General features: G+C 39.6%; 1 protein-coding gene across 1 annotated transcript; it reads left to right on the forward strand.

The window, feature by feature from the left end:
• Positions 1–1974: 1974 nt before the first annotated feature.
• On the forward strand, positions 1975–6901 carry LOC109985743 (extracellular calcium-sensing receptor-like). Its single transcript, XM_020636143.2, has 10 exons — positions 1975–2580; positions 2728–3031; positions 3246–3332; positions 3429–3536; positions 3673–3839; positions 3995–4472; positions 4585–4815; positions 4926–5049; positions 5126–5598; positions 5678–6901. Exons 1-10 carry the CDS (start codon positions 2312–2314, stop codon positions 6116–6118), a joined length of 2682 nt encoding a protein of 893 aa, XP_020491799.2. The 5' UTR covers positions 1975–2311; the 3' UTR covers positions 6119–6901.
• The last annotated feature ends 9440 nt before the right edge of the window (positions 6902–16341 follow it).

Consider the following 16341-nt stretch of genomic DNA (forward strand, 5'->3'; position numbering starts at 1 on the left):
GAGTCAAATTCATGACACAGTTACAATTTCTTGATTATAATTTTTTAAGGAAATGGTAGCCATTTTATCCTTTATCCTTGAATTCCCTACTCAAATGCATCTTTAGAGATACAGTACACTGAGTTGGATTTAGCTAATTCTAGTAGGAATAATTCTGTATTATTTGAGGTTTTCAGGATTAAGTTTACAACTAGACTAGAATTATTATTATTCCACTTTAATTCATTGCACTTTTAGTTTTATGTTTACATGTGTAAAACTAAGGCGTAACATTTAAGTTACTATTTTATGTCTCCTTGCCTTGTTGGGAATATTTGTTCCTACCTGTCATAGTTTCAAGAGGGACGCTAATTAATGTGATGGTGTAGAGCAGCTTAAGCACACTGCAGTTGTTATGATTGCTAAGTAAACACGCTGCTGTACTGTCTTCCTTTATCAGAGTCAATTAGCGTTGAATGAAGAAGACAGCTGTTGAAGACATATTGTATAGCCCGCTTATCCCCACAGCCTGAAGAACTGGAGGTTAACAACCCAGAAAATAGGGTTACAGTACCCATCACCATTTCTCTTTCCCTTAACTCCTCCTTATTTGTTTCTCTTCTTGCTTGTGTTTGTCAGCTTTTTTTCCCTGTGCATCTCCAATCTCCCTCTCTCGCTGTCTGCAGTTCTCTATAAATATTTAGCCTATGTCTTTACTTAGCATTTACACATAATACTTCTCATGTTGATTGACTGCTATATAATTATATTTCTCAGTTCAAATCTATTAAACCTCATCACATTGTGTTTATGGCTGTACATCTGCTTTATCTGTACATCTGTTTTTCTTTTTTTTTCTGCCTCTCTGTCTTCTGACAGTTTGTTCCTCTGCACATTGAAGGCTTTTACAGAATACAGTGACATGTCCAATCCGCTGTGGAATTAATTACCTTGAATCAGATATCCCTGTGAGGAATACTCAGACACAATTGCAATCTTATTAATTTTCACTTTTCATCAGCTTTTTTTTTTCAGAAACAATAACAGGGGCACCTTTCCCCTGAGAGCATTAGATCCTTTGACTCTGTATTATTTTGTGAAAGAGCTGACTTATAAGAAAAGGAAATCACTATTTCATAACACTAACATTCTATCCTGGGGCCCCTCTGTCCTCTTGTCTGAGTGTCACAAAGGGACATATTAAGATAATAAGGAGACCTACATGGCCCAAGGCATGACAACATGTTTCAAAGTGGTCTTTGCTACACACTCTGAAGTGCTGTGTTTTATTGCCTGTGGGGTTATTTTTACTAATGATGTTCAAAAAAGCATAACAACTTATTATTTTCACCGTATTAAACCGTATTAACCCCTAAAGATATCTCATGCATAAACAATGAAAACTGGAATAAAGACTGACAGTATGTAAAAGCAATCAAACATCAGGAAGCACTTAAGAGAAATATCTGGAAGTAATTGACAGTAAATCTGTATTTTAGCCCGCACTTTATTGCCCTTTCCAATCAATATAATTCTCATCTTTGACCATTTCTGTGTATCACTGTGAACAATATTGACATGGTAATGCCACATATTGGAAGTTCCCCTCTCACTATAGTTCAGCGTTAGTATCAGGGTTGTTTGCCTGTATGTGTCTATGTGTTATTGTGTTTGAAAGGTCTGTAACTTAGTAAAGCAGCCCCTTGTGACATGGGCCTTCTGCCTGCCACTTCACATCACTGGAGGATGAAGTAGGCCTAGTCAGGCATGACTTTGCCACACGACACAGCTCATGTCTTTCACCATTAGGGTCAAGTGCTCATTCCCATGACTTGTTTTCATTGTTACTTACTGTGAAACTGTGGGCTCTTTTTCCATTGATCGGAAGCCCATGGGAAATTGAGGCATTCAGTATATAAAGGCTACACTGCAGCAACTCATACTTGATACTTAAAACCAGCTAGTTAGTCTGTGTAGTCTAAATGATAGGGAGATTCAGATGGTTTAAAGAGTTTGATGAGTTTGGATAAAAATGGGGCTTTATCTTATAGATATCAACTTAGATTGATGCTGAGATGTGTTTTATTAATTGGCTTGGGTTAAATGAGATTTCTAAATATAGACTGAATATTCTGTGTTTGTTTTAATTTCATGTGCTCTACTTTTTTCTTTTTACTTACCACTATCAAATATTTTCATGCTCTTTAAGTTTATAGTGTGCTTGTTTGGCTCATTTTCCACAGTTTGTGTAGGTTAACCAATCATTTTTTTGGCATGCAACTGTACTGACAGGTAATTCAAAGTTTATATGGTGAATTGACCCAAGGGAGTGATGAATCACTTTTGGATGGGATCTGAAATGCAGAGTCTTTCATGGAGAAGCTCTCAGCTTATTTTTTTGAGTCTACTATTGTGTGTGATTTTTCCAAACTCCGACCAAGACCAGATCCAGCAATGTGATATTATCCAAGGTTCAATTTCCTTACCTGTGCTGGTCAAAAATGGGGACATCACCTTGGGGGGACTCTTTTCTCTTCATGACATGGTGGAGGAGCCAAGTCTATCCTTCACCTCTACGCCTCCTCCAACCCAGTGCACCAGGTAAGCTATTTCCTTACTTGTCTTCAAATTGCTTTAACTTTGGACTTGTTAAATAAACAACAACTGTATCATGTCTCACAATTACAATATTGTTCAGTATCTAATGCACTCCACTTTGCCTCTGTCATCTTTTTTTTCTTCTCCCAGATTTAACTTTCGGACATTTCGTTGGATGCAAACTATGATCTTTGCCATTAAGGAGATCAACCGAGAGGGCATACTGCTGCCCAACATCACCCTGGGTTATAAGATCTATGATTCATGCAGTACACCCCATCAGGCTTTGAAGGCAGCCATGGAGTTAATGGGAAGTGAGAACGGTTCAATGGTTGAAGGAGTGACACAGGGTATTGGTACATGTCATGGTGCCGTACCAGCAGTGATAGGAGACGGAGGCTCTACTCAATCTCTCGTTGTGGCCCGTTTCCTGGGAGTTTACCAGGTTCCACAGGTAAAGCAGTTGTAGATTTTCTATATCTGTGTACCAGAGATTTGATGTATATAAAAGCTTCTGGGGAAATAGAGATTGCAGTGCGTTTTGCTTCTTGCGACAGTTGTTCATAGCACTGGGGTCAAACACAACAGCCAGTATATATTGTTTCTCGTAGTAATTTACTGTAAATTTAACAGTGTACTAAGTTGGCAAATTTCCTTCCTCCATCTAGGTTAGTTATTTCTCCAGCTGTGCCTGTCTCAGTGACAAAGATCAGTTCCCTGCATTTTTAAGGACCATGCCTAGTGACTTTTTCCAAGTAAGAAGCAGAAGACAAACAATGAGATGCATTGAAATGTGACGACCTCCATGAAACACTGTGAAACAGCCCCTTCCTCTTTGTATGTGTCCATAGGTAGATGCACTGGTACAACTTGTCAAGCATTTTGGTTGGACCTGGGTTGGTGTGATTGCAGGAGATGATGCCTATGGCCAAGGTGGGGCAAACATTTTTGCCTATAAGGTTGGTCACAGTGCCTTGATTGAATATCTTTTTGGAATTAATTATTATTTTGTCATATTTTAATGTATAACTAATTGAGCATACTGTAAATTTAGAAGATGTAAGTTGTCATGTACCTCCTCTTTTGCTATTTTAGGTTAGAAAGCTTGGTGCTTGTGTTGCCCTCCATGAGATCATCCCAAAGAACCGAGCACAGGCTGCCATTTCTTCCATCATTTCAAAGATCCGCTCCTCTGGGGCTCGGGTGATTCTTGTGTTTGCTGTGGAACAAGATGCAGCTGCCTTGTTTGATGAAGCGCTCAGGCATGATATTTATATATAGACTCCATCATTATAATATGATTTGAATCCTGTATCAACATTTGGTTCTGAAAACTTCTCACTGATTGAAATCTCTGAAGTTTTTCAATCCCAAAAGTTATCTAACAAAATCTCATTTACATGTCTCTTGAATTTAGAGAGGAGCTCACTGGTATTCAGTGGCTGGCCAGTGAGGCTTGGAGCACTGCTGCCGTCCTCTCCACCCCAAAAAAATACCACCCCATCCTCCAGGGTTCAATGGGATTTGCCATTCGACGAGCAGACATCCCAGGATTGCAAGACTTTCTGCTTCGTTTGCACCCATTGAACCCAGATGCCCTGGAAGATCCATTCTTGATACCTTTCTGGGAAGAGGTGTTTCAGTGCAGCCTCGGTGTCCATGCTGAAGGTCAGGAACGCAATGATGAGGGTAAACCTCCATGCACTGGAGAGGAAGAGCTTGGGAGTGTAACCAATATCTATTCAGATGTGTTACAGCTAAGGATTTCCTACAATGTCTATAAAGCTGTGTATGCCATTGTTCATGCACTCAAGGCCATGAGAAGCTGTGTGAAAGGAAAAGGGCCATTTCCTCAGCAGACCTGTCCAGATGTAGATAATATACAGCCATGGCAGGTAATATTCCAAATGTTCACTATTTCAGTCTAGAATAAACAGAGTTCAAGTAAGACGTCTAAGTTTTATCTTTTGATGTTGTAAGATGTTAATTTGTACTTTTCCCCGTTAGCTTCTTCATTACATAAAACAGGTGGATTACTTGAACTCTTTTGGTGATGAAACCAAGTTTGATGAGAATGGTGACCCTGCAGCCATGTATGACCTGGTAAACTGGCAGCTCAAACCAAACGGGAAAATGGAGTTTGTCACTATTGGCAAATTTGATGAGACGACTATAGTTGGAAAGCAAAAACTCCAGATCCAAGAGCAGAACATAATGTGGAATGGCAACCAAACCCAAGTAGGGATCTTAATACAATTAACCCAAATGTGAATAGCATTCTTTCACTACTTACTTCATTATGGGACTGTGTTGTGACCAGTGTAGCGTGCGTTTCCTGTCCTAATTAGGTTCCCTTGTCAGTATGCAGCAGCATTTGTCCCCCTGGTACCCGGAAGGCAATTAGACCTCACTTCCCTATCTGCTGCCATGATTGTGTGGTGTGCACAGCTGGGGAGATTAGCAATCAGATTGGTGAGGAAAGGCCAACTGCCCATAATATTTTTGAGAATCTGACAATTATTCAAAGTTGTCTTGTCTTTCCCTTTAGATGCCATAGAGTGTGTCCGCTGCCTTCCAGAGTTCTGGTCCAATGATGAGAGGACAGCCTGTATACCCAAACAAGTGGAGTTCCTCTCCTATAGCGACACCATGGGCATCACCCTGACGGCTATTTCGCTTATTGGTTCCTTCTGCACATGTGTTGTTTTCTTCATATTCTCCTGGCACCGAAACACCCCTATTGTGAGAGCAAACAACTCCGAGCTGAGCTTCCTGCTGCTCTTCTCCTTGACTTTATGCTTCTTGTGTTCTCTGACCTTCATTGGCCGGCCCTCTGAGTGGTCTTGCATGCTGAGACGCACAGCATTCGGCATCACATTTGTCCTCTGCATCTCCTGTATTCTTGGGAAAACTATTGTAGTACTTATGGCCTTCAGATCTACAATCCCAGGTAGCAATATGATGAAATGGTTTGGGCCTGCCCAGCAAAAGGCAATCATCACTTTTTGTACACTTGTCCAGGTAAGGACTTTTGACTTGTAAATTACTTATAATAATTCATCATTCCAATGTTCCAAAATTAATATGTATTCTGTTGCAGGTAATTATCTGTACAGTCTGGCTGGTTGTTGCTCCTCCCACTCCACGCAAACTCATGCCTCGAGAGAGCGCGATTGTCATTCTTTTATGCAGCGAAGGTTCAACTGTAGCTTTCGCTCTGGTCCTGAGCTATATTGGCCTGTTGGCCTGCCTCTGCCTTCTCCTGGCCTTCCTTGCAAGGAAGCTCCCAGATAACTTTAATGAGGCCAGACTCATCACCTTCAGCATGCTAATTTTTTGTGCCGTGTGGGTAGCCTTTGTTCCCGCCTACATCAGTTCTCCAGGGAAGTACTCCACAGTCACAGAGGTGTTTGCAATCTTGGCCTCTAGTTATGGACTTCTCGGCTGCATTTTTGCCCCAAAATGCTACATAATCTTACTGAGGTCAGAAAAGAACTCGAGGAAACACCTGATGTCTAGAGGTTCCACTGACAAATTTTAGGAGACCATACTTAAATATGGACTTATTTTATTGCCAAAATAAAAAAAAATGCACATGTATATGTTAACCTCAGTACACTTCCATGTTTTTTTTAAAGAGACTATATTTGTAAGCCTCATGTCCTTGAAAATGAGAAGTCAATTTATACCACCAGGTGGTAGTAGTGTGCCTTTCATGACATTTGAACTCAGGTAATGTGCAACCATACTGTCACACAACTTTATTCTTATCTACAACTGTCCCTATGTGTTTGTTTATTTTCTTCTGCAACAAGTTTGTTACAGATCTACTTCAACCTTATTAAATGAAAAGATAAATAGAAATCAAGATAGACACGGTAATTATAGAAATCATTTTTACACTAATATGTAAAAAAAAAAAAAAAAAAAGAACAGAACAACCATAATTGTCTTGAATCAAATGGTTTTATTGTTCTAGCAACATGACACTCCTTTGACGCTCTCAGTGATAATGTGAAAGACAGCTAAAGGAAAGCTCTGAATGGGATTTGGCAGCAGTGTCCATGCTGATTTGGCCCTGAGATAGAATGATGAGGCCCAGAGTCTCTGAGGTATGCTGTGGAAATCCCAGCTGTCATTGGTTAATTAAATCCTCATACTCCAGAGGCCTTTACATACAAACATCACGCCTGGCTATTCCCTACAATAACAAACTAAAAACGTCAGACATTTTTCCCCGCTGTACACAGCTGCTTTCAGACTAACATTGATTATCCAACACTGATTGATCTGTTGTTCCTCCCATGGCGGGAGAATAAATTGGAAGATGGAGAGATTGTGTCTCTGACGTCCAATCGGGGACAGACAGGAGAGGGGGCGGGGGGGGCAGCACTTTTCTATGCAGTATTTCTCTATTTACATTAATTGTCGACCTTCACTTTTCTTAACCTTTGTTTAATCAACCCATGTCTGCCCAGCAGTTTGATTTTCTCTTCAAACTGCACAGTGTTAGAAATAATATTATAATAATCAATAATAATAATTCATAGCACTATTTACATGTTAAATAAACTAGATACATTATATTTAAAATTGGAAGAATAAAAAAAGAGACACCCTTCATTTTAGTTTTTTTTAATAAAATGAAAAGGCCATCAAAATGATAAAATGCTTAGAGAGATTCAAGGATGTGTCTCATGGCTTGGCTAAATGCCTGTTTGGAGAATAAGTGAAGAGTTCATAAAAATCCTTTGTAGACACACTTTAGGTTTGTTGACAGTGTATGAATAAACACAGGAAGGACACTGAAAGATGTAATGAGGGCATGACTTCTACCGACATATTTACTAAATCTTGTCATCGTTCTGTTTTTTATACGGAGCAAATGATGACCAGATGTTATTCATTGATGACGCGTGGGTGTTCACCTAACAAAAGACAGAGGTAGGAGCTGTTGTACAAAATTATTTGTCATGAATATGAAGTAATTTATGTCAGCTTGGGTTGAAATGAAGTGCAGGCGGTTATTAGACCACAAATACAGGGATGATAAAATCACACAAACACACTTCTGGGAAATTCAGCAGCCATGTTGTAAGTGTTAATTCTAAGCAGGCTGTAATGATTTGGTTGTTTTGACAGTGTCCAAAGTGTTGCTTCAACTTAATGTCTGTTTCGAATCAGCTCTTTTGTTTAGCAAATATTCTGACTTTCTGTTAGCCCGGTCGAAAATCCGCTTGTGAATTTTATTTGGCAATTATTCTACTTTTCTACCAACATTAGTTTGAGTGTTTGCAAAAAACACCAGTAATTAAGGAGCGTAAATCACAATTGAAGAAGCAGTAGTTACCAAATGACATCAGTTTCAGTCAGACAAGGGCCATAAAAGTACGTTTTCAATGCAACATTATTGGCAGCAGGATAAAAAGAGGCAAAATATGTGAGCCTTGGATGTTTGATTAGACCAAATAACAAAAAAATTAGGCAGTAAAGGGTAATGGAAGGGAGTGAAAACTATAACATCATAACATCATTAACCAAAATACAAATAAGTGTATATTTGCTTAACTAACCCTAAGGGGACCATAAAGTTGAATCAATAGGCCCATAGCCTGAAACATAAGAGCCTTTTAACGCAGCTGTAGGGCTATTGCATTTACTGTGAGGTACAATAAGTCTGTTGAAAAGGGTTTTTGGTCGAAAAGAGAAGTGTAAAAAGTCAATGACTTTGGCTTTGCATGTTGATTAGGCTCCAGTGCTGAGTGACTGATCCATGTCTTGCACAGATTTCTCTCATTCTCTTTTCATGATGATGGCGTCTCTTTCACCATAATCCCGGCTGTCTGTAATTTTTCAGTCTTGAAACCATTTCTTCTTCGGGTAGCCTTTTTTCCAGCTTTCATTTTACCTATTATGTAGAGAAAGCCAAAGTCACAGAGGATGGATACCATAGAAACTGCAGCCGAAACTAATGGTCTCGCCATAATAGCACCATTCACTCAGGCCCATGTGGTTGCCTAACACAGGGCAGGGAATGATCCAGAGATCTCAGAATTACTCAGAATTTGAGAAAACTGCAGTGATGATGGCTTTTTTTATGTATGGGATGAGTCACTATGCTAATCTAATAAAGAAATCAGATCCATGTTTGGGGTTTCTAAAATTGGAGGAAAGCTAAGTGATGAAAGGATGCAACAGAGAGATGCCGAGATTATCATGCTGAATAATAAATGTGAGATTGAACAATTCTCACATTTGGCAAAGCAAACACACATTCACTGTCTGATGACTGCATGTTTATGATGAGCTGTCAGGATGGCACCACTTTAACTCATAAAATGCTAAAATGAATGCATATGTTTATTTCAAATACATATATAAATACACATCATTTTCTAAAGTATGTTCAACTAGAAGGTTTTATAACTGTGAACAAGTTATGTGCTAACACACACACAAAAGAACAATTATAGTAGAGAAAATCAGATGTTGTTATAATATAGAAAATACAGTTCTCAAAAGTTGTTTTGGCAGATTGGGATTTTTAATCCTTTCTGCCTTTACCTTTATTTTTCCAACTATCTTGCCATCAGCTGTTTTAATGTGTTTCCTTAATAATACCAGCAGGTCCCTGAGGTCCTCTGACCAGGGTCTGCTGGCTGTTCCTCGCATGAGGATAAAGACCAAAGGAGACTGTGCCTTTGAGGTTGTGGCTCCCACATTTTGGAACTTTCTTCCCCTAGAACTTTGAGTGTTGACCTCTGTGGACACTTTTAAAAAGCAGCTAAAGACCTATCTGTTCAGACTTCGTCACTTTGTGACGTTCTGCTCTTGAAAGGTGCTATATAAATAAACTTTACTCACGTACTAAACTTTACTTCAGGCCTCAGAAGAAAAATTAAACACTTTGAGGCAAAGGTACAAGAAAAAGGCTTTAAATTGAGGCAAGGGTGGCAAAAATCTTGTCTGCAACAATCTACTTCTAGAGCTAATGGTTTAAGGCACAGAGGACACCAGACAATTCAGAAGATCAGCATGCTGATGCTGTCATGGGGTTTCCTTGTGAGGAACGAGGAGGTGAGACTGGCCACAGCCCAATTAGGTCAAAAAAGAGGAAGTCCCAGCACAGAGCCCTTAGCTCTTTAAAGAATGATCTTGGGTCCCTTGTTGTCAATGATGCCTCTTTCTGCAGGTTGAGCAGGTGCCAGGGTCAGCCACAGCACAGAGATCAGCACCTCTTTACAATAATGATTCTCTTTTAAACTCAGATCCCCTTTACCATGGTGCAGAGAGATTCCCATGACACTGCTGTCACAAAAACTACCATGGTGAGCAGGGCACAGTATACAGTATACAGTACAAAACCACCTATGAGTTGATGGGAGCCTGAGCTCACAAGAAGCACAAATCTAGTGTGAGCAGGGGCATGAATCATACCTCTGTGTTGTTAACTTCTACATTTAAAAGTAAGGGGACGCAGTGATAAATTAGAGTGTGGTGTTGGAAGTGCTCTTCTTTTAAATGTGATGTTAATGGATCAGGAAATAGCAAGATCACTAAACTGTTATTCTCATAGCATGATGAAACAACAACATAAGAAGTGATCTAATGTCATCTGGGATGGTACCACACATTATCAGAGGTGTGTGTCACTTGTAAAGAAAGGTTTTGCCATTGTCAGCCCTGCTCCAACAACTCTGGTGATGAGGATGTCTCATGGTGCATTTGTTAGAAAGAACAAAAGAACACATCTTCAAAATTCATGTGTAAAATACTGAAAATATAATATGCTCATGGCAGCAATAATGTAGGTGTCTGCTGCTCTTTCCACATTAAGTTGTGCACACCTCTGGGACTATTTTAAGGTTTTGTATGTTAATTTAGTGCTAAGGTCTTACATGGAAATTACTTATAATTAAATCTTATATAAATATAATTTTCATGGTTTTTAGGCTGTTGTATTCTTTTGTGTTGTTCTTTCATGTGACCAGTGTTTGGATAGGCCTATTCAAGCGTGGCTCTACGTTGTATGACTTAACCACCTCCAGGGACAGTAGGGGGCCCCAGTCTCTGGCCCCCTTTTTTTGGAGTCAGGAGCTGGAAAGTTTGGGAACTCTAGCCTACTCTAGGCAGCACTAGTATAATTAGCTACGTCTCTGTTTTAGACCTCCACTAGGTATTATTCTTTAGTAATTTGATGGAAGGTTCTACAGGCCTTAGACTTTTTATGTATGCCTTGTCAGGTTTATCTATAAATGTATGTAACCTTTTTATTATGTGCATTTTTTTAACTTCCATAACCATTTGGGATATGAAGGCTCCATGCCCATGAAGTATTTAATGCCTGCTGTGTTGATAGGATAGATTTTTATTTGATGTAGTGTTTACCTTCTAGTTCAAGTTATCTTTTGAAAGCTTGAACTATATGGGATGCACTGATTGTGATAGATATAGATGATAAGAATAACAATTTAGTCAAATTGCTAAAAATGGCTTCTCTTTGTCACCCACAATTTGAGATTTGAAGTCTAGCTGCAGTATATAACGTTTGAAATCGAATATGTTAGAGCTAGTTTGAGTTGTTTTATCAAGCCCTTGTACTGTATGAGAAGAAATGCACCTCCAGGGGAATGTAGACTGTGTGGTTTTAGTTCTTAAAGAACATGTTCCGCTATGATTGAGACGGACAAACTGAGAGACAGTGAGTAATAAAACAGAAGCAGACACACAAATTGAGTCATGGTTATCAGTCCTGGAGATATTTGATTCTCTTCCATTCACAATATTCTGTACTATTTTTGGGGCAAGTTGCTTTGTTGAAGTTAATTGTGTGTATAAGTTCTTCATGGAAGGTCCAGAAAAATAACATAGTTAATACTACACAATCATAATTTTACCAGGAGCATTATCCTTCTCACTCTGAAATTCCATCTTATAGCCTGTGTTGCTTTAGCAGAACAGGGATTAGGCCCACCATTGCTGCATATCTTGCCTGATTAACTCTACCTGGATTAGACTGTGCCATCAGCAGGCAGGGCTCTCCTCCAGCCAGGCAGCAGAGTAGCAGAGCACATATATGCATAACTGAGGAAGATAGGAACACAGCAGGGGGAATTCAAATGAAAGGCAAAGTATAAACTGTGTTGATTAGTTAACAGATCAGGAGTAGCACAGGTCAGAAGAAGCCTCCTGTGGTGAGATGCAACACATTTTCTAAAAGAAGTGTTGTATTGTATTTTTGCACAGAACACATGCTGCAACGAGGTAACAGGCATGGATGCTTGAGTAACACAATGGTTATACGGGTCTTCTCTCGCCACGGCAAAGGAAGGACGATTAAAACAACACAACTGATCAACAGAAATCACAGCCACATGGGAGGGAAATGGGATTGCAAGAGGAGAAAATTTGATTGTTATTGAAGGGAGAAAATAGAGGGTACAGTCATTTGCAGATAACAGTAATGGAGCAAAACCCAGGTGTATTCAATCAGAACACCAGGGATAGCAGTTTCAAAATAGATGACGCAGATGTAATTGTCCTTGTCTTAATATGAGATACTGGAGCTTTGGCAATAGTTTTTCTCTGATTATTGCACTTGTTTTGAAAGATCATACAAAACACCTGAGTACACTTTGGATCTTTGATTTTCATCAACAACCAGACTCTCCACGGAGAGCAAGGGTTGAGTAATTCCATGTAATCATGCAATCAATCTGAACTCATCTCTCTCAAACTCCAGTATACTGATGATGATGTTGATGACTATATGTGGGTGTCTGATGTAGAAGTACAAATAAATTAGAGAGGCCTTTTTTTAGGAGTTGCGGGGTGAAATAAGAGAGCTGTCATTTTCAGGAGCAGACCCTGTCAGTGACAAGTATTCATCCAATTACACCCTGAGTGTCCACTCTCTTCCGCTCTCTCTTTCTTCTCTTCCTCTCGTGCTTCATGTGCTCTCCACTTTCCAGACCAGCTGATCTCTCTTCCCCTGCGCTTGTCCTTCAGCCTTTGTTAGCTCTTAAATAGTCTCCCGTAATTATAGCTTTATTCCTCTCGTCTTCTTTTTCCTCCCCCTCCAACTCTCCCTCTCCCCTTCTCAGCCCTCCTTCTAGGCTTAAAGTCTATGGTCTGAAAATGCATGAAATACACAGTGCAATAAACCATGTGAGTTTAGAGTAGTTGGTAGTACTGTAGGCAGGCTAGGACAAAGACATACCAATGACTCTAGTCCTGTTCTTCCTCTTTTATGCTAACTTGCTGCTAGGTGTATTTTAAAACCATAGACAATATAAAACATGGACATAGTCTCAGTGACGACCCATTGGTTTCTGAAGTGTGTTTTGAAGCCCAATAATGGTGGTGGCCATATTGGAGATACCTGATGACTTTACCTAACTTTGCATTAATTTAGAAACAAACAAGCAAGGTGGAGCTGAAGCCAGTCAGTCCATTCAGCCCCTGTCCTATGCAAATTTGTGTTTGACTCTTAGCGTGAATATTATCAAAACGGATGAGTTATAAAAGAACCCACCCCACACACACACACAGCTGTTAAGAAGAAAGAAATTAGCTATTAAGACCCAAACTGATTTTGAACAAGGCTTTAAACGGGTTTACTTCTGCAGTAAAAAAAAAATAGCATTTTAATATGGCACCCAATGGCGATTCCTTGGCTTTAGGAGCCTCAAGTGGACAATTGTTGAACTACAAATTTTTGCACTTCCGCATCAGCTTCATTGTTCAACATTGGAGGCTTGCTCAAAACTCATCATTTGAACTAATGAGAGTGGTATTGATGATCAAGCTCTTTGAAGGAAAGCACATTTTCCCAAATGTCCGGCCAAAATTCTTAACAACTAGGTCCTTAAATAAGTTTATGCTTAAGACTGATCAAAATCCCCATTTAACACTTTATCCATGTCCTTATCAAGCTAAACAGGGAACTTGTGCTGTCCACTGAAAAGTTTTTTTTTTCTGAGCCCTCATTCTGACCTAAAAGAAGACACACTCTAATCTCTAGAGACAAATTTGCCAGCCCCAGCTGCAGCAGCTCCTCCAGGGGGGGATACTAGGAGAGCTGCTGCAGGGCCCAGTGCAGCTGGGACCAGGTCCACAGAGAGAAGGACGTGACAGGAATGGCTTTACCTTCAAAAGATGAGGGGAAATGTAAGTTTATGTTAGTTATAACACTGTTGATGAATATCCAGGAGCAGAGTTAAGTCAGATTTGAGCTATGAAGGGCTAGAAATGGATTTCATTCCAAGTCCATCAGAAAGGTTTCACCCCAGGCTGCCGGATGCCAGTATCAGCCCTTCACAGCATGGAGTCTGGCACTGCACCAATAACAACAAGACGATTGGTGTACAGAGAGGTGCCATATCCACGAGAGGTAAGAAATCCACATTCTACCCCAGGAATGATTCCCATTTTGATTCCATTGAGCTTTCCACACCTTACCAACACTTTGTCATAGTTTCTTTAATTGTGTCTTTAGATGTGGGTGCACCAGCCTCTTCCCAAAAACTCTTCCCTGTTTTGCTCATCGTAGGATGGATTGCTGGATGCACAGCTGTTGTCTACTTTGTTTTCTTTTTTCCTTGGGAAAATGATCCCATCTTTAAAGTATGTATAACGCTCATATACAAATATGATACATAAAGATGTGTTTGTATGCCTATATGTACATTTTCTGATCTCCAAGTATGATATATAACGCCTTTGGTGATCACCAAAGCCCAATGTTCCAGTACAACACTGTTGTTTGAATACAACTTTGACCATAGCCATTTAATTTTGGCAAAGACATTAATTTGTATTGCCTTGCATAACTATAATATCGTAACTGACATTTTGCAAGAAAATCATATAATGCGTCATAATATCTGATTAACTGAAGAATAAAAAATACTGAAGTCCAACACTGTCCCACTGCCTTCATCTTCTTTTATTCCACTGTAAGCTTCTATTTTGCACAATTTACTGCAGTCTTCTGACCCTAAAGGTTATTAGTAATTAAATCAGTGACGCAGTAGATCAAATTGATAGGGAAATCTGTCCAATGCGCTTTATTTTTCACAAATTAAAATACGAAAATGAAGCACCAGTGATTACATAACTATTACACAACCACAATGATATATTGCTGCGTCAATATTTTTGTCCCACCCTCATTAATAAGTTTAGCAATCATTGAGATCTTCATCTTTCTATCAGCTGATGAGGTATAACAGCCTAAGCTCTACTTTATACCTCATCAAAGTTTAATGTGCTAGCACAGTAAGCTATGATGGAAAAACAGGTAAAGATAATACTTAACCTACGTCAGGATTTTCATTGTTAGCACGTTAGCATGTACCTCAATGCTTCACTGTTCTAGTACGATGCCTCGTAGAAAAGATTCTTTATAGGATTAAAAACAAGGGGTCATGGGGTGTTGGTGGCGCAGTGGCTAGTGCGTGCGCCCCATGTATGAAGGCCATGGTCCTCCAAGCGGGCGGAGGTTCGAATCCAGCCTGTGGCTCCTTTCCCACATGTCATTCCTCACTCTCTCTCTCTCTCTCTCTCTCTCCCTGATTTCCAACTCTATCCAGTGTCCTGTCTCTCCATTAGAGGCACAAAAAGCCCACAAATAAATCAAAAAAACAAAACAAGGGGTCATTACATAGTCCTTGGTGAAGGCAGCTCTATAAAACAGCATCTAAGTTCCTATCAGCAATAACAGCCTTTTTGAACTTCATAAGGCAAACTCTACCAATAACTGCATCCACTCAAGTCAGTGTATCGAAGCACGTATCAGAAAAATAGTGGACTGCTCCAATGCTATTACTATACCAATAAAGAAAATCACATTGCTCATTTCTCAAAACGTACAGCCTGGCTCAGGCTTCAGCCTGTGTTTTTGTTCTACTAATGGATTGTTTTTTTTTTTCTTCTGCAGAAAAAAGGTGTGCGAGGAAGAAATTGACTCCTGAAAATATGGTCTATTGCAAGATGACACGGGGAAGAAAAGATCTCTGTTATGTTTTGGCATAAATTTAGTGTACTATTTATTCTGTAAACTAGTTTGAGAATGCTGTTGTTAAATTGAGGATGAATCTCTGCAAAGGTCCAGTGGTAATGATGGGCTCTGAAGAAATTTTATTTTGACATGAGTAATCTTCTGTCCTATTGTTAATGAATAAACTAAGCATATATCAGTGATTTTTTTCCTTTTGATTTATGTAATACTTCAAATAATCATCTCTGCACTGTGAATAATAACTCGCTTAGTCATCATCCATTAACTCTACCATCAAATAAAGGTCCTAATGAGAACACCCAGTTTCTTCTGTTGACAATGGCAGATGTGACACATTTTAGTATTTGTATATCCAGGCTGTTACACTCCACCCGGTTGTGCTCTTTAAAGCCTGAACAAAAATAAGAGTGTCTTTTGTAAGGTGGTACAGTGAAGAATGGGTATAACTGTGTGTGTGTGTGTGTGTGTGTGTGTGTCCTCAGTGTATTCATGTCGCACTACTGGGCATCAAAAGTATAGGGTGGTGGGATTAGCAGTGTCGTTGCCATGGCTACCACGAGTCTCTCTGCTTTTTTTTTTTGAGTGGTCCCGAACTGTCAGAGGATGTGAGCAGAAAAACAATGCACAGAAAATTGGGTGGGGACTTGCACTTTCTTTAACTCTTTTAATTGTTATTTGCAGTGACGGCCTGGAGGGATTTTTTGCTCGTAATTTGTTTTATTATGTAACGTAAGCACTTGATG

The sequence above is a fragment of the Labrus bergylta genome, chromosome 11 (assembly GCF_963930695.1).
Source record: "Labrus bergylta chromosome 11, fLabBer1.1, whole genome shotgun sequence".
NCBI lineage: Eukaryota > Metazoa > Chordata > Actinopteri > Labriformes > Labridae > Labrus > Labrus bergylta.